Here is a 24245-nt window from a genome sequence, read left to right as displayed (position 1 = left end):
AAAGATGGTGCGTAACGGAAAAATGTGAGCGTAACCGAAAAATGTGATGGTAATTTTTTTTCCAATCGCCGATAAAGAAGTTTCACTTCAAAAATAAAAAATCTTTTCTGTGATTTATGACATTTACACATTCACAACACTTCAAAGATAACAAAATAACTAGAACTATTTCCACGCGTCTTCTAGGTAATCATTAACTGTGTAGAGAATTTTACACATTAATGTTTTTTTAATGTGTTTTGAATCTACTTAAAGGCAGTTCTATATTTCACTAGGAATCATGCAGCGTATACTTACGACTATAAATGAATTATTTATTTGCTGCAACCTATAAGATGGCTGGAAATAAAAGAACAGGACAGAAAGAGAAAAAAGAGTTCAATTAAACTCATATGAAGTTCAGTCACTCTACAAGATTTAGTATTAAGTGGTAGTAAAATTGAAATATTTAAGCATTCATATAGACGAGCGACTATCATGTTACCGCCATATAAAGTCCATGACTGGTAGATTAAGAAAATGAACATACATTTTTAAAATTTTGCCACACGTTACATCGTATTTAACTTACAAGAATTTACATAGCACTCGTTCAGTCCGTATTGACATATTGCATAAACATACTATGGGGAGCGACCAATAAAAAACTTTTTGGTACTGGAACGGAGACATCGGGGACTCTTTTAAAGTTCATGCTGTTCCGACTATACAGCTTCCCTTTGGAAGAGCTTTAGCATCTCGGCCAATTACTTTCCGTTAGGAAGCTGTTCCGTTATGTACCGAGTCTAATTTTAATATTTTATTCTTAAAACTCACTGACTCACTCACTCACACATTTGCACCCTCACACTCACTCATGCACTCAAGTGTGTTGATAATAGTTGAAAAAACAAAAATAAATAAAATAATAGCTGTAATTAAATTATACATAAATATATTTTAAGGAATGTATAATTACGTTTGTTATGGAAGAGCTGGGATCCCTGACACACGAATTTTTTACTTAAAACGGTTTCCAAATCTTAAACATTGTAATGCATATATACTTAAAATGAATAAGCATATTTTTATTATCATTTATTATAGTATATAGTTAGGGCAAATTGTTTGGTAAGCTTCCAGACTAATTCTAAGGGACCCCTGCTTCATAGTCGGTTAAAAGAAGTTAACAGACAATTGTACAAACGATTCTCCCATTACCACGTGTAGGGTGGCCACTGCTTCCGGGACAGAGGCACGCGCCACATAAATCAGGCTCGCCCGGAGCTGTAGGGTGAATATAATTTAGCTGAAACTCAATTGTAGCAAAAATTTTACAATCGTAATTTTGTTTGTGTCTATGTATTTTGTTATATGGAAATTATTAATGAACATAACGAATAACGTAAATACACAACTAAATTTTAATACACTGCTTAAACTCTAATGTGTCGGTGTCGCCGCGTAAACACAATGTGACGCATATACATAAGGTCCTGCAGATTTAGATATAATAATATTGTTTTAATATTTATGAATGTCAGATGCGATAGTCTGGTTTGATCATCTTTTAAGATTCACCAACAGATGGCGTTAAATGTAAAACGCAATAGAGAAAAAAAATATCGAAAGAATAAAGCTTTTAGATTAATAGAAGTTTGGGAGGGACAAGTTTGGGACTCGTCGGACAAATAACTAATAACTAGTTATACAGAAATACACGAAAACCTAGAGTATAAGAGTAAAGTTTAGAGATGAGACGTACTCGGTAAAAGACAGACCTAGTCTTAGGAGTACAAGAACTAAAAAATACTAGCTCCACGTACGTACGTAGTTAGTTTTTATAATTTGTTCACCTGAGTCACTATTTAATATTCAGAGTCAATATTTAATAATATATCTTTATTTCTCAATGTTATGCGTTTTTGGTCTGATAAAGAGTTTTCTTTGATCTAATGTACCAAACAGCTCAGCTAACCAAAAGAGCCATAAAACACCTAAACATATTTTAACAACAAAATCACATTATAATCGGTTAATTTATTCAGAAGCTAAAATGCAAATGCAACAGATACATTATATCCAAAAATCATTTAAAAAGACCTGAAGATCTTTTTGTGAGAAAATGCGCCAGACAACCTTTATAATATCAAAATATAGACGCACTACACATAGTTAACGTTTGATCTATGCGCACACGTCGAACACGCGCCGGTCACGTGACGTCACGAATACGTATGATACAGTCAATTTCGATGCAATTTGTGATGCTACTAAGCGATTGACGAGGGGGGACTTCTTCTAGTGGGGTATGGACACGTGACCCGATTTTTGTTTAAAAAATACGTTGATACGCAAGCCGGTTTCTCAGAATACTTCACCAGTGTAAATTAAACAAGAATAGCTTGAAAAATATATATTGAAAACACAATATTCATGGCCGAGGCAGACAAAACGAATAATTTCATTCATCAATTTCAACTTTTGTATACAACAAATAAAGCGAATTGAATCACGTTGGCACGAGAAATTTTACAGAAACATTACAATTTTTTTGTTTCAACTGTGTATATTTATGAAACCGTACAAACATGTTCATTATGTTGAGTAAAGATAAATTAATTGACCATAGAGCTATGCTTTATAGAGTTAATAATAATAATAACTTCTTTATTTAAAATTGTATCCCTATGAGGTTTTAGTTAGAGTTATTAACAATTCGGTCTCAGATGCTCAGTTGCATTCTGACGTTTTAAGATGTAAATGTTCTTTATAGTCAACACATTCAGGATATCATTGGTTCTACGCTTAACACGTGCTTTGCCTAGGGATAATTTCCTTTGTTCCTGTATTATATTGATAATATACGATGATGTTACGTAAAGAAAGAAGGAAAAAACTTTATTATACACAATAAAAAGGATATTTAGGTAAATGAAAAGTGCATTACCTTCAGGATTCCCTGTATCATGGGCAGCCAGTTTTATAAGAAGATAAACGGGCAGGAGACTCACCCGATGTTATGTGACCAACTATCGTATACGTAAGAGAATGTTTGTCTTTTAAAAAATTGTCATTGTCGCAGAATGCAAAAATCCACTAGCTGCCATTCCATGTGCTTCCGAATCTTTACGACTTAGGGGCTTCACTTAAAGGCCGGCAACGCACTTTCAAACCTTCTGGTCTTGATTGTGTCCAAGAGCATAAACAATTAACATTATTGGACTCGTTCGTTGGCCTCCCATCCCAATATTAAAAGCCAGGCGTGTCAACACACACAAACCCTAAGTAAAATATACGTATAAACACAAATACATATTTCATAAAGAACAGAGCATAATAGAGCTGTTTAACTAAATCGAAATGAAACCGCGGGCTATAACATACACTAACACAATACAGGATAATTGAGTTAAATGTTAAAATCAGCGTCAGGTCCAAATTAAATTATTGAAAATATACGGGCGTTAATTGCGAACACAAACGCTGCGGGACAGAATGAGTCGCGAATTGTGTTAACCGACTATCTGGAAATTGTAAGGATTTCGAAATATTTATTTACGGTTAGATTTTGATAACTGACATTTGTATTGACTGTATTTCTTTAACACAGTTTTATGAGGTGTTATTAGGTTAATAATTACGCTGTAGACAGTGTCAACTTTCATAGTTAGGTATAGATTTTGTTTCTTAACCGTTTTGCTTAAATTTTTCAGCCCAGTTTGAAACACTAAACTGTGATCGGACGATGTGAGTCTGTGGATATTTTCAGCAGCTCCATATAGAACATCGCCGCGCGTTTTAGCAACCTTGCCCTGCTAATTATTTACTATTGTTAGTGTTTTCTTTTGCTTTTTTTATATTCCTATATAATTGCTTTCAATGTTTAGGTTGAGGGGAAAGTCTTTTCGCATTATAGTATGTATGTACTTGTAATAAAATCTCTTTGGCTATACTATTTGTATCGGGCTGGTTTTGGTATCATTAGGTTTAAATTTTAAAGACGATAATTCCAAATTCTAATTCGGAAAAGTGTGATTTTTATTTATTTTTCGTACTGTCAAGATGAGTTAATCTAACGAAGAAATTCGATCGAAATACAATAAAAAAATGCAACGCAAGCCGCGAACAACATTTGCAAATTTTTATGGACCTAGTGCAGTGTCTGTGAGAGTAGCACAAATTTGGTTTAAGCGTTTCAATCCGGAAATTTTCATGTCAAAGATCTACGTCGCCCTATTACGGATAAAATGGATACCATTTTTGACAAAGTGGAGCAAGATCGGCATATCAGTAATTACGCTGTAGCTAAAGAACTGTGAATTGACCACAAAACAGCTTTGGCGCATTTGAAAATAAATAGGTACATAAAAAGCTCGATATTTCGGTACCTCACGAGCTCACTGAAAGAAAAATAATGAACCGTGTACTATTTGTAATTCTTTATTACGACGTTATGAAACCGAACCATTTTTGAAGTAGCTGATAACTGGTGGTGAAACGTGGATCACGTACGACAAGAACGTGGTCAAAGGCAGGTCAGGCTTCACAGACTGTCGAAACCCGGGTTAACTCGCAACAAGGTGATGCTATATGTGTGGTGGTATTAGAAGGGCATTATTCGTTATGAGCTGTTACCACCAGGTAGGACCATCGATTCTGAACTTTACTGCGAACAACTGATGAGATTAAAGCAAGAAGTTGAGAGAAAGCGGCCTGATTTTTCATCATGATAACGCTAGACCTTACACATCTTTAGCAACTCAGCAAAAATTAAGACAGCTTGGTTGGGAGGTGTCAATGCGTCCGCCGTATAGTCCTGACCTTGCACCTTCAGATTTTCACCTGTCCGCTCTCTTCAGAATTCTTTAGGCAGTGTCAGGTTAACATCACGAGAAGACTGCCAGTACCAATTGTTGCAGTATTCTGATCAGAATCCCCAAAATTTTTATAACAATGGGATCATTTATCGAACAAAATGGTACCTACATACTTAAGTTAAATGAAAATAAACTATATTAAAAAAATGTGATTTTCCCCAACCTATTATGTAAATTTGCGGATGCTTGACGGCGCTATGTGACTTCTTCGATAGTTCTCAAGAGTCCCCGAGATTTGTATGCTGCGATATTGCCAGCTACTCGATTGTGAGGAAGTTGCATGGATCTTCGCAATGCCTTCTTAAGTTTTCTTGTCATTTTCACACGTGTTTATCCATTTCCTAACATATTTTCATAAGAGTTTGATTGTCCTCATTTTAAAATGTGTCATGAGCATAAATAAAAAGTTATAAGAAGAGAATATGATCGCGGTTCTTACAAATACTCGAAACACATTTCAGCTTCATTGAATTCCGATGTCAGAGTAAATCACTTTAAATGTAAAACTTACGAATCGCTGTTAAAAAATACATAGCAAAAATTATGTAGTAATATTATATTGATATTAACAATAATAATATGCAACCAACTTCTTACATCTAATAACGAAACGAAATGAATTTATATATGATATTTAATATTATAATTAATCTACTCAATCTTCTTCGGTGTTTGCTTGACTTCCGACATAAGCCTCCAGAATTTTCCACTGCAGTCTATCCTGGGCTGTCTTTCTGCAAATGTACTATCTATATTAACATTATAAAGATTAAATAATAGTTTAGATAGACCAGCTACTACTGCTTCAAAAGCGTTATAGAAAAGTATACTCGTAGCAAGGACTGGTGTCTGCAATATCTTCTACATATTTAAGGAAAATCTGGGTAGAATATTTTTGAGTTGTTCATTTATCGAGTAAGCTAAACCATTTATTAACATGAACAAAACTGCTAAGCACAGCTAATAACAGATATTTCACAATAACAACCATTTTAAAATCCTATTTGTCTCACAAGATACCGGCCTTGATGATAAAAAAAACTCCTGTTATTGATCCATAAATGATGAGGAGGAAACAAAATGTATACAGACCTTTGTCCATTCCCTTGAATCAATATAAACTTTGTCTGCTCCACCAATCGTAAATTATAGAAACTATCCGATCAAGCGTGTGTTTATTGTGCGTATGTCCCATGGGGTAAGGGATTCTTTATGTAAAAGGTAAAATTGTTTATTTGTGAAACGTAATTCTCATCACATCATTCAAAGTTTCCATTTGAGATATTACTAAGATAACATAATTCAGCGCTAGAAGTCTTTAAGTCTAGCGTATCAGGGAGAATGTCAAAAACGTATTGGAATTGTATTAACATTGATCTGTACCCTACGCCGGTTTACTCACGATAAATACGTAAGAAAAGAAGAGTGAAATAATAACTTTATTACTACTTACTACTATAGTACTTATAAAGGGATGTTTAGTGACAAAAAGAAAGTGTACTAAAAAAATATGTTTGTTATGGAACATAAGATACAGGTATCACTTATTCCACGTCATTAACTTTGAAAAGGTAGACATCCCTACTCATCGCAAATAAGACAGAGGGTATAAGGCCGAAAAAAAGACATAATTATGATTTTGGGTAGCCGTAATAATTTTTTTAACGAATTTTACAATTAAAGTGTTACATAAGAGGACTTTCCCTTTCCCCATAGGACTGGTTGACATGTTGCTTAAATTTTTTAGTGAATGTATAAAGTTTTGAAAATTTTGTGATTTTTTTTTAAAGTACATGCAAGTGTTAACAGAATAGAAGAAAAATGCACATATCAGTGCATACACTCAAGTTTGAGAATCGCATAACCTTCTACAAAATAATTTCTAATACCGCTGTCAAAAGCGTTAAACAAAAGTCTACTCGTAGCAAGGACTGGTATATCCAATATCTTTTAAAGTTTTTGCTACAACAGGCCGTAAAATGTCCAATAGTCCAACAATTAAACTAGATCCGTGTTTTAAATAACGTCCTTGTTTCCCACAAAAACTAAAGTGACGGGTCGAATTTCTCACGCTCACAGATTATAATTAATCCTAACAACAAATAGGGGTGGCGCATAATTAAATCAGGATTTTAAATTCCCTGTCACATTTTTGGGGTCAACAATTTGTTGGGGGCGGGTTTGGCTTACTAGCTATACTAACGTAGGTCAAATGTGGAAAATGAATGCACATATAACAACAAGTTCTTTGTCCTAGCGAAACTGTCATTAAGAAAACACTTTTTGAACGGATTAAAGCTATGTATTATTATTAAAACTTATAATTATTTACATAATTCTAAATTTTAAATTTTTTACCGACGTTTCGCGTGCGTTTCAGCGTGCTTAGTCACGGTTTAAAATGATGAGGCTTTAATCCGTTCAAAAAGTGTTTTTCTTAATGTGTAAAAGCTATTTTAACAAAAGACAATACTATGAAACTGTCATTGTTATACGTACGTATATAGACTAAAAGAGCATGGGCACATAGACAGGGTTAAAACTTCCGGGATGGGAGTCCCACACTGAAACCTAGGCCAACACTGCGTACGCAAACATTTTTAAAAGATTATTTCGGAACTTTGTTTTTTCTTGTTAATGAATACAAATTGACAGTTAATTGCTCAAACTCTTTTGAGCAGTTAATAATGATCTAAGATAAATTGGCCTTTTAAATACTTTAATGAGTTTTGTAAGGAAAAGTTTTCGGGAAATTCGACTTAATATGGAAGTAAATTTCACTTGTATTTCTTTTTATCTTATTAATTGTCTAGTAGATATCAGAAATCAATCAAAAAATATAGTCTGGAAGAATCCTCATTCAATACTTCTTTTTAGTATTGTAATGTTTATTTATTTACAAAAGCTTGCCAACTCTCGATACGCTGATACATTGGTACAAGAATAATAAAATGCAATATTTAATATGATAAGTACTTATAGGCAAACAAAACATACACGAAGAGATAAAAAAAATATAAAAACTAAAGGAAAATAGATTTCAAAGTATGAGCGAAGCAACTATAAACATAACTCGTTTATCAGAATGCTCAAACTGGATATCGATGAGTTTTGACCAAAACACGTTCTTCTGAAAGAATGGACAAATGGGATGCCCTGGGGTATCTAGGGGTACACTAAATTTAAATTTATTTAAAAAGGTTGGTGCAATCTGACTCTTAATTTCTATATTCTATATTTAAAAAGTTACTCGTTTTTACGTTCCTAACTCAAATTTTAGACAAGATAAAACAAAAATACTTTTTGGTAAAGCGATGTGTAAACCAAATACAAATTGTCTTTGAAAAAACTGATCTATACTCTTTGTTTATTGCAATTTTGTGCGTTTTTACGAAACTGCATTTAAAGTATTTCTAATTAACGAAGTCGGTTTAAGAACAAAGTGAAAAGCGATTGATGTTTACAGACAGAAATTGTACAAAGCTTTATTGAATGTGTACCGCATTATTGCAACTTACCCCTCACATCAAAGAAATGCAATACCCAAGAATTACGCTTGTGCTGCCGGATATTACACACATTCTAATAGCTGATGTTTTCAAAAAAGATTTTATATTCTGTGACATTTGCGCAGTTTTTAATTTGTCTTAAATAAACACTGCTCTAGTTTTGGTATCTCAGCGTGCGATCCTCATACCTGAGTAGGTTTGCTCATGGCGGTACATCATAGGAACAACGTGAGGAAACCGGCCTGCCTTAGACCCATAAAGTTGATTGCCAGGCACAGAAGTCTAATCATCTACTTGCTTATTAGAAACAGATACAGAAATTTGACGCACAGAGCTAAAAGGCACTACTATTTTTTTAAATTATCACTTAATTTTAGTTACTTTTACTTGAGTTTACTTTTGTTAATCAAAAACTTGGTCATGATAAATTTATTTTGACAACCATAATTTTGATTAGACGTTACATCGTGCGGTAACCGGCATTTAACACCAAAACACTATATTTACTGTATTTTCAAATATCGTAAATGGATTTCAATTAAATTAATTGTTTCTAAGGTGGCAATTCCGAAAATATGACGGATACTGTCTTAATGTAAAATTGACTATTTATATAATTTGAAGCTGGTATGGAGGGAGGAAAAGAAGGATCATTGGCCAGAAGGCCTCAGGGCCTAAGATCGACATATAATAACTTTGTTAGCGCGTTTCCGGGATGACGTCACAGTACTGATTTGTAAATAGGTCATATATAATAGAAATTATAGGCACGTATATGCCTGTTATACGTCGTCCTCAAAATCTATTATTGACTTTGGAATTCCTAAAACCCTTCGAATGTCTCACCCTAATAACTTATTCATTATTTTTGTTATACCCTGCATATACGAAAATGATTGATTTCACAGCATGTCATTAGGGTTGCCACTAATAGAGAAAAGTCAAGTCAAAAATATTGGTTGTCAAAAACAGTTATAGGGTTGTTGCCCTCCCTAAGCTTATAGATAATTAGCTAAGATTTAGGGAGAGCATAATGTTGAGATTTAGCTCGAAGTATGACTCCCGTATGTCGAAATTTATATTTTTGATAGAAGGTAGGAATTTTCGGAATTACCCTTAATATTGTATCAGACAGAAGACAGGTTTTGTCTTCGATACTGAGCTGTTCGCTGATTTGGCTAGTTCACCAGAACTTATATTTAATCAGGCATCCTACTAGTGATACTTGTGAGTGAGAGAGTGTATATGAGGTCTCTCGGCATATGCCGCAATTATCACGGAGAGTTCAGTCAATACCTGCAGATGAATTTCATCATCGGGGGTCGAGATGGGACATTCCATCCATCCACGATGTCCATCGTTCCACAAAGCGTGAGGCAGTTTTTGCCGTGCATCACCACTATGTGAACCAGAAGTAGTTCAGAACCAATTCGACCTTCAAGAAACCGTACCAATTCTTAAAATACCGCGAGCCCTCTGGCATGGGCGGCATCACATCAGGGGAGCCTTCTGCTTGTTTTACAATAGACAACCTCGTGCGTTCCTGAATGTGTTTGTTTTTACATTATTCATTTCCTAATAATTTATCAATAATAGTAAATACTACTTATTACTTGACTAGAATCAAATATACCTTTTACACGCCTCTCCAACATTTATGCTCATCATTTAATGGTCCTGACAGATTGTGTCTGAATTTACAATAAAAGTTTGTTGAAAAATGACTTGACATTTTCAGCAACTCCATGGAGACCTTTCGCCGAGTTATTTTAGCAACCTTGCTTTATTAATTGTTTACTATTATCATTGTTTTCTTTTGCTTTATTATACTTTCCTACATAATAATGTATTTACATGGTATATTCGCGGATGCTTGGCGAACCTATGCGACTTCTTCGATATAAGGAGTCCCCGGAAGTTCTGTACGATATTGCGGGCTACTCGGTTGTGAGTTACTCATTGTTATAGCTCTGTGTTTTTCAAGCTCTCCTGTCACTTGTCACATGTATATGCTTTCTATAAAATATTTTCATAAGTATCTTTTTTCCTCTTTACATTAGAAAATAATATAATATAATCACATGTTACATGAGAAAACCGTTGTGGTTTGTATTAATATAACCACAGCAATCTTGTTTAGGAGCGCGACAAATGCATATAAAAGTTGTTTTTTTCTATTTACTGTTTATGTTGGTTAGCGTTAGGCTAAACTGTCTAACTAAGGGCCTCATAGCCTAGCGGTCTTTGTATGTGACTGCTGTGGTGAGGGGTACTGGTTTCGATTCCCGGTTCGAGTGCAAGTTTTAAATTTGTTCTCGGCCTTTGGTAGGGTTGTACGGTACCGGGCGAGTGCTTAAACCGTACATGGAGGTCACGGTCGAAATTCTATAGTATGCAGTGGGCATCGAACTATAGAAAGGAGACTGTGTAAGTTTAGAATGTAGCAAATACGTTCTAGGCCGAGGATGGAAATTACAAGTGGTCAGTAATTCAACATTCCTTTATTGTGGGACATGGCCAACGATTGGGTGTTGAGGGGCGCGCTTCTTCCGGGATTGCGCGTCTTCTGCTATGCAGACGACACCCTCGTAGTGGCCAACGGGGCAAGTTATGGGGAGGTGGCTCGACTCGCAACGGTCGGCACCTCCCTTGTTGTGAGACGGATAAGGGCCCTGGGCCTTAGGGTGTCTCTTGAAAAAACGGACGCCCTATTGTTCCATGGCCCTAGGAATGGTCCACCTTCTGGGGCGGTCTTGATGGTGGAAGGAGAGGGGGTTCCGGTGGCGTCCAAGATGAAGTACCTTGTCTCGTCTGGTCTCGTCTTGGATGGCCGCTGGAACTTCGAGGCCCACTTTGAAGCTCTCGGGGGGAAGGTTGTAGGGGCGGCGGGGGCGCTTGCAAGGCTATTGCCGAAAATTGGGGGCCCTAAGCAGAGTGTGCGGAGGCTGTACTGCGGAATCATACGCAGTATGGCATTGTATGGGGCCCCTGTATGGGATGATAGGCTGAGGGCGAGGAACCGCACCCTACTCAGGAGGCCGCAGCGAGTGATGGCGGTTCGGGCGGCTCGATGCTACCGGACCGTCTCGTTCGAGGCGGCGTGCCTGTTGGCGGGGACTCCCCCCTGGGAGTTAGAGGCGTTGGCCCTAGGCGACCTGTATCGTCTCAAGTGTGAGACTAGGGCAGGTGGCCGTTGGGCTGAACTGGTCGGACCGGCAAGGAGGCAAGCCAGGGAGGCCACCTTTAATAGATGGACCCATGATCTGGCTATACCAAGGGCGGGAGTACGCACCGTGGAGGCGATTCGCCCATGCCTACGGGAATGGGTGAATCGCCCGAGTGGAGCCGTGTCCTTTCGGATGGCGCAGATACTGTCTGGGCATGGGTGCTTTGGGCGGTATCTGCACAGGGTGGCGAGGCGGGAAACCCTTCCCATCTGCCACCATTGTGGTGCCCCAGAGGACACGGCGGAGCACACCCTGGCCGATTGTGCCACTTGGTCGAGGCAACGCCATGACCTAGTGTCGGTCATCGGGACGGACCTCTCGCTACCGAGCGTTGTTGCAGCAATGCTTGGTAGCCAAGAGGCATGGCGTGCGGTGGCCTTCTTCTGTGAGCATGTCCTACTGCAGAAGGAGGCTGCCGAGCGTCAGCGGGAGGTGCGTGGCGATGGCCGAAGGGGTTGTGCTCGGCGGCGGCGAGGCGGGGGTGCGGGGGCAAGACGCGAGGAGCGTTCGCCCAACAGTATCCCCCTGCGCCGTCGCTGAGCCCGTATGCAGTCATATTCGCCTGAGTTCCCTGGGTTGAATGCCTAGTGCGACCCGCGGGGGACTCAATGCGGTGCCAGACAACATTCATTCAGAATGAATGTGTCCGGCATAGCAGGCGATATGGAGGGCTCAGGAGGAAATTTTAGTGGGTCGGGTTTCTCCCCTCTGATTAGCAGAGGGATAAGAGTTAACCATCCCCACAGTCCCCGCGATAGCGACTGCATGCGCTCGCGGGCCTGCAGTTGTGCATTTTTACCTCCTTCATAAAAAATAAAAAAAAGACTGTCTAACTATCTGACTGGGTAAACCATTTAGTAGCCGCGGTAACAAATACCTAAACGTCCTTTCGCCATATACGTTGTACAGAACCAAACTTGCGTTACCACATTACTTCATGCTCCACTCGTTTTTATGTCTTCTTGAAAAAAGTGTTCGACTAAAAGGTATTTATTTGTTTATACTTTTCTTTTATGGGCAGTATATTGCAGTGTTTATAAACTCCTCGAATTTTAACTTTTGTAATATTTGAGAGAAAAAATAAAATACAGTAATAAAATTATACTTTAGAATTGTATAGACACAATTGAAATTTATATCTTCTTGCTAACTTACTGAATCAAACTTTTATTGTGTACGCGGTCCATTTTACTGTTTGTTTTGACTATCTGTACTTATCGAGCCGAAATAATTATATATTTTCCCGAAGGTGACAACCCTGCGATAACCTTTACACCCCACACGAGGGGAACTAGTCGTTTGGAAAACAATCGTCACGCCCTGTAGCGGAATCATTTGTTTTTTTCTAAAGTAGCTGGGTTTATGGAATTATGTACGATTTTAATCTTCCTATTGACTGAAATTAGTTTTACATAACTTTTAAATAATGAACAATATTTTTAGTTTTTATCTAAAGACATTAACAATATAATTTAACATTATAATTTAACATTATATTGTTAATGTCTTTCAGCATCCTAAGTTATAGTTATAATAATAGAATCCGTTATTCAATAAACAAATACAAACATGTACACAATTTTAACCTAAGCGATAACATACATTTAATTTTTTATAGCACATTAGTTATCAGCACACAGTTGGACACATTTACCGTCAACCGTCAGATCTCTTTATGTGACGTCTATCTTGCTAAGTGTATTAATGCGAAAATCAGTCAGTTTCTTGCCGCAACAACAAACTATTGAATTTATTTTCAAGATTCACCGCGAGTTTAAAAAACATGTCATAATATTTTGACCGATATGATACAGAGCAAATCTTATTGTCATCAGAACAATAGAATGACTGTCATTCATAAAGATTATGTATCACTGGTAAGATTTTATTTATTTAAGCATTGCGTCATCATTATGATATAAGACTGAAGTATTTCCGAACCAATTCGACTTAGGTAGGAAAACAATTTCTTAATAGTAGTTATCTTCCACATACCTACTGTAATTTTACTGTATATATAAATGCCTATTTGAATAATAAAATTATTACAGTACTAATAATCTTTTTTTTTTCCTTTCTTGGCCTGCACGGTTTGTGCGTCAGCCATGCAAAAAACTAATAATCTTAACGAAATTATAAAGAATACTCATAAAACATCTATAATCTATAGTTTTAATCGACAATTCATTTTTGCAATATCACGTCATTTATTCGCGCAAACTCTTTGTTATACTTATCTCTCTTTCTTTTGTTCTAGGTGAGGCAGTGTGCCACAGAAAGGGATAGATGCTAAGACATGGCGTCGTGGTTATTCATCGCGGCCATATTTGCAGCTGCAAACGCACAGAGTAATAGAAGTAAGATAAGTCATTTGAATTTTTAACTTAATTAATTGTAAATATAATAAAATTAAAAATATATTTTATGTTATTTTAAAAGCCTCCGATTTAATTTATCGATTTTTGATTTGAAGACTACTGTTATTACTGATACAAAGATAAATAATTTTCGTGACTTTAGAACGCACGATCTCAGTTGATAATCACTTTAACAAAGGTTAGTTATGCTATGTTTTCTTATCTGGAAATAATGTCTAAATAATGCATAAAATTAAAGCCGTTTATCAAAATTCAAATTGACAGGTCTATATTTCACTAAGTTTTTTTAACCAACTCAAATTTATTGAACTTTAACAAAACAAAAACAATGAATTAAATTGAAAACTCGTGAAAAACTTTAAACGGAGCCGAAGAAATGGGAAAATTTTTCACGAAAAACTTAAGTAATATATCAGATATTCATATTGTGCAACTGAAAATCTTGTTTATTGGAATTTATAAAGTTTTTAAAGAATTTTAGATAAAGATTGAATTTATACCTAAAGGAAAGGTATACCTTTATCACCTAGGTCCTTAAAGTGGATTAATTGTCAGCCTATATCGTCATATGCATGTCGTCCTGGTTAATTGATTCTTGAAGTCGGTTAAAATATATTGTAATTAAGTATCGATCAAACAAACTTAAAATTTTAATTATTTTTTATTTGTTTAATTACATGTTAAAGTACGTAAGTCTTTATATGTTAAAGTACTATATTTAAAGATAAATAATTTATTTCAGAAGAAGTTAGATAAATTTTCGACAGAACCATTATTTCATGAATAAAGTGCTATTATTATTAATTCAGCCATACAGACGCTCCGACCGAGAATTAAAGCCTAACGGCTTCCCAGGCGTCACAGTCCCTTAATAAAGTACCACTGGCGATATATCTTATGTTTTCAAAACAATAAGAAATATTACCAAAACGGCAAACGGTAATCCAATAAAGTACAGACACTAAACGACTCCGGAAATGACGTCACATTTCCACCAACATCCGGCCGCCATTGGCGATAACTTTACGATGACTGTCGGAAGCAGAGCCATTACCGAAGCTTTCTCTTATTTATATTTATTGTATATTTCTCTTTTATTGTTGTTTCAAAATTTAAGAATACTCAAAGTCTCCCTTGGTCGAGCGAAGTTATTTTCAACGGAAGAGCTCTTGAAATGTTGGTTTAACAATAAAACAGATTCCTGTCAAACTTTATTGTTAGCTTGTCCTTACTACACAGTGTGAAAAAATACACCATTTGAATGTATGAAAATGGTTATTGCGCGTTATCTATATAAAACATGGCTTTAAAACTCATTGTAGGGTAAAACAACTTGTAAATAACCATTAATCAATAGTTAAAAATATATATTTTTATACGTTGGTACGGTCGTTACCCACGTTTGTGTCACGTGGCACAAAACAGTAACAGATTAGTCAAATCGACGATGACGTAGCATGCTTCTAAATAATAAATCATTGCCTGCCTAATCCTAACACTTTCTTGGAGTTTTTTCGGTGGTACAAATATAATATATGTGTAATTTAAGAATGATGATTAACAAGCCTGGTACAGTGCCACATACTTTCTCGGCCGGCTGAAAATGGTACTACAGTCGCCATTTTGGTGCGTACACTAAATAATTTTACTATCTACAAACATCGAATAAAATATAACTAAAAAGTATTTATATATTATATATGAACAATCCGAAGAACATCAATCAGCTAAAGGAAAATATCCGTGGGGAAATGGCAGCTATCACCTCAGATTTATTAACAAGAGTTTTCACAAATCTCCGTTCACGTTGAGAGAAGTACCGTCTTCGAGAGGGCCGTCATTTAGATGATGTTATTTTTAAAAAAAACATGTATACCTAACCATCCTATATTTTGTTTCAACTATAACTTATGTATTTTTTAGCCTATACTTAATAAATGCACGTTCTTTTGCGCCACCTGTATTTATTCCTTGCATTATTATTTACAATGGCAGAGCTTTAATTATCGAACGGTTCTGATTGCTAAAACTATATTTTCTAGATACTAGTATAATCTTTTTTATTAAGACATTTCAATGAATTATTATGTGGGTCTGTATAACTTCAAATTATGCCCCTTATAATGGTTAATTTTTATTTACTGGCAATACTAATGCGACGACGCCCTCACCGGCCAAGAAAAGTATGTGGTGGTGTAGGCTTGACGCCAACTTGCCTAGAGAAGTGTTTTGGCGGGGTTTTGGAACTGAGTATAATTTTATAACGAGGAACGATTTGTATTAAAATTAAAAGTGACCACGCACGCTGTAAAGCACGCGAAACGTCGGAAAAAAAATTAAAATTATGTAAATCATTATAAGTTTATGATAATAATACATAGCTTCAATCCGTTTAAAAAGTGTTTTCTTAAGAACCTTTTTTGTTTTATTTTTTTTGGACATTCAACTACGATCTCACCTCTACTAAGATACGTCAGATGATATTATATAATTATATTGGAACATGGATGACATTTTTCACCATTTACATACGACAGAATACATCTGGCATGGCTTGTATGAAGTTTCTTCAACTTGATTTTTAACCGTTAAACTATTAAGTAAATAAAAAAAACATTAATCATGACAGAAATATGGTTGTGACATAATTGATTTAACGCCATTACCCACATTAGGGAGTGGGGGAGAACTAGATTACAATTATTCCGTTATACAATAGATTTTAAAAAACATTTTATTTTGCAATCAAACTTAACTCGTGTAAAACATTAAGAATGAGTGAATATATGAGTATGCTTTTTTTAACTTTGTTAATTTACAGAATAATATAATTAATTATAAGTAACATTAAAAAACCTCTGTGGTTTGTATAACTGTAACCATAGCATTTGTTTTGAGAACGCGACAAATGCATATAAAAGTAGTTTTTCAACTAACTTTTTATGCTGGTTAACGATCTATTAATTGACTGGGTAATCCATTTATTAGCCGCGGCAGCAAATGTGAATGGATGTGTATACACTCTTTATTTGAGGGTCGAGTTGTTATAAGCGTGCTCTGTGTCTGTGTTTGTTTTTGGAACCTCAGAGTCATGCCAAACTATGCGAACCCCCTATAGAATCGAAATCCAATTTCATAGATATAAATATTACCTTTATTATTATTTTTATTTGAAAACAGGTAATAAATTCTTAAATTTGAATGGAAATTCCGTAAATTACCTCAGCCTAATTTATCGCGCTGTCAAATTAAGAACTAGGCTAACCAATCACGACAATTTAATTTAAAATATTCAAAAGAGGCCAGGAAGTAGTATACAACCTCCAACGGATGTGAGTCCAACCGTTATCACACTTCCGTTTAGAAATTGCGTTTAACCACGTCATTGTTTTAAAGTTTTATTTGAGTTTGCAAATAGTTTTTTGTAAATCGAATCCCTTATCCTAATATTATAGTAAATATTTGGCTGTTTGTTTGCTTTAAATAGGCTTCAAAACTACTGGACTACTATTTTAGAACCCTACGTTATTCCTGATGAACAATAACAATAGATATGGCTCTAATCGTCTGGCCAGATTTGAGGCTTGACAGCTGATGAAGGTTTCGGATTGGCTTAGTGACAAAACTAAATAGTACATATATAAATATTTCGTTTCAGATGATGGGCCGCGGTTTTTGTCTAGAGGACATTCTTTTAGAACTGTGGTAGGAGACACACTTCTGTTGCCGTGTCAAGTACAAAATTTAGGTAAGTTATCGAGTTTATGGCTGAACAATTCATACTTGTTTTTCAAGCGCAAAATGATTATAGGTATACATATTTTATTTTTGAATAATTTTATAGTTCGGTTTCTGAAACCTTTTAATATAGGGCATTCTTTTAATCATAAAGAAAAAAGGCCGGCAACGTACTCGTGAGCCCAGAGTTCGGCGGCAGTATCACTTAAGATCAGATGAGCCTTCTGCCAGTTTGGCCCCTTATCTATAAAAAAAAACTTTCGACTCCTACGTCTGTGACCCATAAGGCGAGTCCGTGGTTAGACTGGTCAAGAATCCACCCGGTCGGAGTAAACAGCACTTTGCTCCACAAAACCCACATAGATCAGATACATTCTGTCAAGAGGTTTATTTTTGGAGACTTGAATAACTTTTGATATTTCCAGGTTCGCTGGTTCTACTATGGAGGCGAGGTCCCGCTGTACTGACGGCAGCCAGTCTCATGGTCACTAGAGATGAGAGGTTCCGTCTTGTTGATGGCTACAACCTTCAGATCACTGATGTGGGGCCACAGGTGAGAGGATCTACCAACTCGTTTCTATACAGTTATTGCAAATTTGTTTGTATTGTAGTTAAGAGTTAGGGATAGAACATAAAGATAATACTTATTTTCTTTATGTGCCACTTACATAAAAAAATATTCATTATAAACAACGCATTATAATGTTTATGATTTGGGAACCTATCCTGCTGTACGTTGTCACTCCAAAGTAACCTGTTTTCACAATTTATTAAATTCGCTGTAATAAAAAACCAGAGAGACAGTATAAAATATACCTAGTAACTCTGAAAATGTTTAGAAAATAAAAAACGGCTTAATGTAGAAATTTGCCAATACTTTTATTGTTTTTCAAAGTAACCTCCGTTGCTAACACATCGTCGCATTCGATGATACCACTTCGAAAAGCGTGGGCCCATTCTTCCTTAGAACACCCACTGAGCTTATTGTCTTTTAGTTTCGGGTTCGTAGCAATATATCCGGCTTTCATCACCTATGACGATGTGAGCATTTGAGTCACCGCTGTTGAACTTATCTAACATTTGGCGACACCAGTCCATCCGAACGTGTTTCTGGTCGTCGGTTAAAGCATGGGGAATCCATCTGGTAAAAAGCTTCCTGACGCCTAAATGTTCGTGTAATATTTTTTGAACTTGACGCATACCAGGCATTATCAACACATAGGCATTGGCTTGCCCGTATCTGCTGATCCTGATCCTCTATCATGCGTTGCACAGCACTGATGTTATCTTCAGTAGTCGCTGTTAAAGGACGTCCCTCACGCGGAACATCATTGATATTGCTACGTCTACGCTTAAACTTGTTAAACCAATTGTAAATAGTGGCACGAGATGAAGCTTCACTGAGGAATGCTAAACGCAGCCTATCATATCTTTGTTATTGAGTAAGCCCACAACGAAAATCATAATTAAAAAAAATCTCGCATTAGGTTCGTTTTCAGGTGTAACAAGAGTTTTAGATTTGCCGCCAATTCACAAATACAAATGACAAATGAATGCAGTATACTTAGGTTTTCATTAGGTTACCAAAGAGTTCTAAATTTTAAATTAAAAAAAAATCACTAGCAATTTTTCTAACTGACCAGTTCTATACATTTTCAGTGTTACCCATGTAATAAAGTATATAATATTAAAAATATATAATACAGAATATCGCTACTGTGAATCTACTCTTCGAAATAATAATATGTCGATAGTGTCGGAGACATCATTCAGTAGGTGGGGATCTGTGCTACAGATTTGATTTATTTTTGATTTACGTATTTGGTACACAGTAACAAATATTTAGGAAGCAATAGGAGGCCTTGTCGCTAACAACCGATCTCTTCCAGGCAACCCTAGTAAGGAAAAAGAAATACTAAAGGTAAAGTGCAACGTGCATAAATAAATTAAAAAGGATGAACTACAGATTACAGATAAGAAACAAAACATAAAAACTAAAAGTTAGACCTTAAGACTTATCACAACACTAGGTTGTAAATACATAAAAATAATATATTTACAGTTAAAAAAATATGGTTTACGGAAGCAAAATGCCAACATCGCATTTCCCTTTCCTTTTTAGACATAATCAAAAATTTCCATACAATTTCAGCGCGTATATCAAAGCGCATAACCTCAAAACATAATTGGAGGGGAAAAAGATAATTGCCATATAAAATAACGTTACGACAGCGGTTCGTTATTTTTTATTATGGCAGCCCGCAAATATCAGCGAGCGTAATTCGAGGTGTACTAAAGGGAATAGTCATTTTCGTTGCACACGAGTATCTCAGTGTTGTCTTTGGGTGTCGGTTTATAACCTTATATACTTGAAGTACGAAATCCGATCCGATTAGACGGTGATCTGGCCTTTCTCCCCTTAGTCATATTCTTCATTTCTGAAGGTCGCCTTGTAAGGTCAGGCACCTAAGCTATAGACTGAACTACTTACTATGGGGGGCGAGAAAATCGTGACTTGGTCACACCAGCGCTTTGGCGATCTGCCACGTAGTCTTACACATTGACGACGACAACCACAACAACTTGATCTGGCTATCTAGTTAGCGACGGGTGAGATGACCAAAAGGGCCAGAAATGGCGTTAGTTATTTATTTGATCTTTTCTAGACAATTACGTGATCCCTTACAATGTTTACCTAGCAAAAGCGAACGTTGACTGATCCATTGGCTCAAGGCCGGGCTTAGAACCACAAATAAGCCTATAAAAGTAAAACAAATAAAAATATTCTGTATTTGAAGTACTACATCATTAGGATTACATTAAGTTTATATTATTAACAATATTAGTTATATTGGATGCCTTCTCCAAATTCTTCCATTTGATTTTGATTTCCTCGCTACTATTTTGAAATATTTCCCCGCTATATGTACCTATCATATCTACTGATATATGTATATGTTTCTGGTCCTCTCTTTTTTATCTCCAGTGGCTCCAGAAATTAGGTTTACACTACTTATTATTTTTAATATGACATTACTTATCTAACAATATCTTACGTTTTTAAAAAAAGTAAGATAAAGTTGAAATAACAAGGGTCATAAGGCATTGATTACCACCCATTTAAATGCAATTGTTACCGGAATACAGTTGTCAATCACCGATATCAGTTAATGAAATCTTGTAAGAGCGACATTATTAAGTTCATTAATTTATGAATCTATCGTTCATTTAAATCAAATTTTTTAAATTACTCTTTGTCATAGTATTGTCTTTTGTTAACATAGATTTTACATATTAAGAAAACATTTTTTAAACGGTGAAGATATGTATTATTATTATAAATATAAAAAATATTTAAAAAGTGTTTTCTTAATACATTTTGTCAATTAAACAATTATTTTCTATTTTGTTTTTACCAAAAGCAACAAAGAGTCGAGAAATCAAAGAAATATTATATTATGTTAATCCAAAGTCCTTCAAAAGGTGTTTTCATTTTTTTAAATTAAAAATATAGTCAAATCGGGTTACATCATACGAAGAACATTATGTACAATGTTTTAATAATTTAGTTCACGTGTCGGAAAGTATAATGTGTGTGTATAATGGTCATAGAACTTTTATAGATTATACATCAATAGTAACTGTTAGCGTGTATTTATTTTTACTAAGCCTTCAATGTATTTCCATCATTATAAAATGTAATGTAATTGCACAAAAACACGAAAAGTATAAATATAAACTACCTATAGGAATCAATAAAAATATTTGTTTACTTTACAGTATAAAACCACTTTATAATAGTGTTTTTCAGACCGACTCGGCAACCCGACTTATTATATAGTAGTATGCTTAAAGATAAAACATAATATATGTATAGTACGAGACAGAACGAAATATTTAGTCTTCAGTATGTCCAGCAATACGTAGGCCTATTCTAGCTATCTCTACTTTCTATCTCGGGCAACTAAATCCAAAATCCAAATCCTTCCTTCCTCTGACCTGGCTTCCTCTTTTTTTTTTCTCATCTCGGAGCTGTAGTATTCTCGCCCACATCTCTCGACATTTTCCTGTCATATGCTCTGACCATAGCCAATTTAGCCTTCCTTTTTCCAATAACACGTCTTCCACATTTGTAATCGAACTTTGTCTGTCTTTGCTATGTATGAAGACATACCTACTTTTTATTCCATGACTCTCATGCTTTAAGACATATTGTATTTTTGTTCCCATAATAAGTTCGTTCTAGTCCTATCACAGAGTGTAAACGTTTCTTTTATTTTTTGTGTTTTCTTATTTTAAGTTGCTCAGTTAAGCTCTTTATAAACCTTTTTGTAAACAAATTGGTGATTTAAGCGTGACGGAGTGTTTATTGCCAATTCTCGTCCGCTCTAAGCCCTTTGAGAACTGGCAGTCAATATAAATTTAGGATCTTCCTTTTACCTTAATGTTATTTATTTATTAACGACATTTTGTTTAGTATTATTATATATGTTATAGTTTAGTATTATTATAATTTTTGAAGTGAGACTTCTTTATCGGCGTTGGGAAAAAAAGATCGTCACATTTTTCGGTTGCGCGTCACATTTTCCCGATACGAACCATCTCTCCCATCATTTTTCGAAAAATAAGGTCATAAAGAAGTTTCACCACTTCTTACGTGTGTACACTAGTACACGCACACATTTTTTGTTTTTCTTTCGGCCTTAACGAAATCTTCTTTCTGCCGAATGATACTAAACAGTTTTCAAATACAACTGTACAATACAAATACAACTGTTTGAACATATGGAGCCATACAGCACTTTCTCGACTCGAATCTTACCCTATCTGGCGATATGTTTCAGGATGCTGGTGACTACGTCTGTCAGATCTCAGACCGAGTGGCCCGAGACCAGGTCCACACAGTTGAGGTACTGGTCCCTCCCAGTGTGAGACCCTCACCGGAGTCCCGACATGCCGCCGCCAGAAGGGGTGGAGCTGCGGTACTGGAATGTAGAGCGTCTGGGAATCCTGTGCCTACTGTTACATGGCATAAGCTGGTAAGCATATAATCATTCCTTCCTGTCTTTAAAATTAACATATCCATCCCATAGACAGTCCCTTGAACGGCCGGGGATCGAACCTTCACCTCAGGGATAGAGCGACATAGATTTTAAGCTGATACGAGTGAGTTGCTGAATGAATGAAGGTTATAATACATTATACACTAACAGCCTGAAAGATATTCAGCCGTTTGTTACAATATTTAATAAACTGGCTGTCTAATACTTGGGCCATTCGTACGATAGAGTCATTATTTGACAGATGAAACATATGACAAAAAGTTTACTTCTTAAATTTGACTGGTTATTTTTCATGAAACTTTAAAAAGCACCATCAAAGTTGTGGTTTGCCGATGCCATATTGGCAGTTTGAAGACTTCCGTTTCGAGTTTTAGAGTGGCAGAAAGTGAAACGTCATCAACTCAAGTCATTTGCCTAGCTGTTTAATCAACTGGCTGAACATCTTTCAGCCCACTAGTTAAACGGCGCTGTTTAGTTAAACGGCTAGGCTATTAATTGAACGGCTTATTAAGCTAGTTGGCTGCGACCTAGACATCATCAAAATTAGTCCGCGATATCTATAATATATTTTAAAGTCTATTTACCGAGGAAAGCTTTAGACTACAGAACATCGTACTACACAGCTTGTATTATATAAAAACAAGTCCTACGCCGAGAAGGTGTTTGTTATATTAACTCAAATTCTACTACTACTACTCGGTTTTCACCAATATGGTAAATGAGGAAGGTTTAGGTTTATAGTTTATGTTTACGAGGTGCTAAGCCGGGGTCACTACATTTTTTTAGAATGACACAAGTACCCGGCTCGGCGAAGGGCCGCAACTTCAGCTGTCGCGATTGGAGCGTCAACACAGCGGTCGTTACGCGTGTACCGTTGATAACGGCGTTGGACCGGCAATTGTTACCGAGTTCCAGTTGCAGGTGCTATGTAAGTCGATAGTTATAATAATTCAATTAGTAAATAATCATTATTTATCATAAATAAAGTGCTATTGAAAGTAGCAGTAAACCATGGCTTTAAAAAGAGTAAAACAACTCGTAATCATGAATTTATATAAAAATACATTAATGATTTTCTACGTCAGTCACGTGACACAAAACAGCCGGAATTAGTCGAATCGACTATGACGTAGCTTTCAAATAATATCCACTTGTCTAATACTAATACTATCGTGGAGTTTAGTTTCGTCGGTGACTGTTTTTGACCGAAACATACTTAGAATGTATTTCGTTGCGTCTACAGATATGGTACGACGCCATCTTGCGTAGCGTTACGAAATCTTAAACAACATTTTGTATAGGTTACTATTACACTAACAAAAACAACGGGTTTTAAAATTTTCAAAATTACATTAACGTTACGTGTTAATAATTATCATTCTTAAATACATTCATATTTTTCAATCAATAATTGTGACCGACGAAAATAAACTCCACGATAGTAGTAGAATTAGACAAGTGGATATTATTT

The 24245-nt window shown here is 35.7% G+C and overlaps 1 protein-coding gene across 3 annotated transcripts in view; it reads left to right on the top strand.

The window, feature by feature from the left end:
- The window catches only part of LOC123715033 (limbic system-associated membrane protein-like), a 107764-nt gene that overhangs the window by 73308 nt on the left and 10211 nt on the right, over positions 1–24245 (top strand). For 2 of the 3 annotated variants that reach the window (XM_045669818.1, XM_045669819.1), the window contains exons 2-6: positions 13853–13952; positions 17632–17721; positions 18137–18264; positions 22556–22750; positions 23561–23702. In XM_045669818.1, coding sequence (XP_045525774.1) covers positions 13892–13952; positions 17632–17721; positions 18137–18264; positions 22556–22750; positions 23561–23702 — 616 coding nt within the window. In that variant the 5' untranslated portion in view covers positions 13853–13891. Of the gene's footprint in view, positions 1–13267; positions 13473–13852; positions 13953–17631; positions 17722–18136; positions 18265–22555; positions 22751–23560; positions 23703–24245 lie in introns of those variants that run through there. The other variant, XM_045669817.1, reaches the window with a different exon arrangement.

The sequence above is a fragment of the Pieris brassicae genome, chromosome 10 (assembly GCF_905147105.1).
Source record: "Pieris brassicae chromosome 10, ilPieBrab1.1, whole genome shotgun sequence".
In the NCBI taxonomy this organism is placed as follows: domain Eukaryota; kingdom Metazoa; phylum Arthropoda; class Insecta; order Lepidoptera; family Pieridae; genus Pieris; species Pieris brassicae.
Note: the sequence above shows the minus strand (reverse complement) of the source record. Positions and strands in the feature narration are given on the sequence as shown.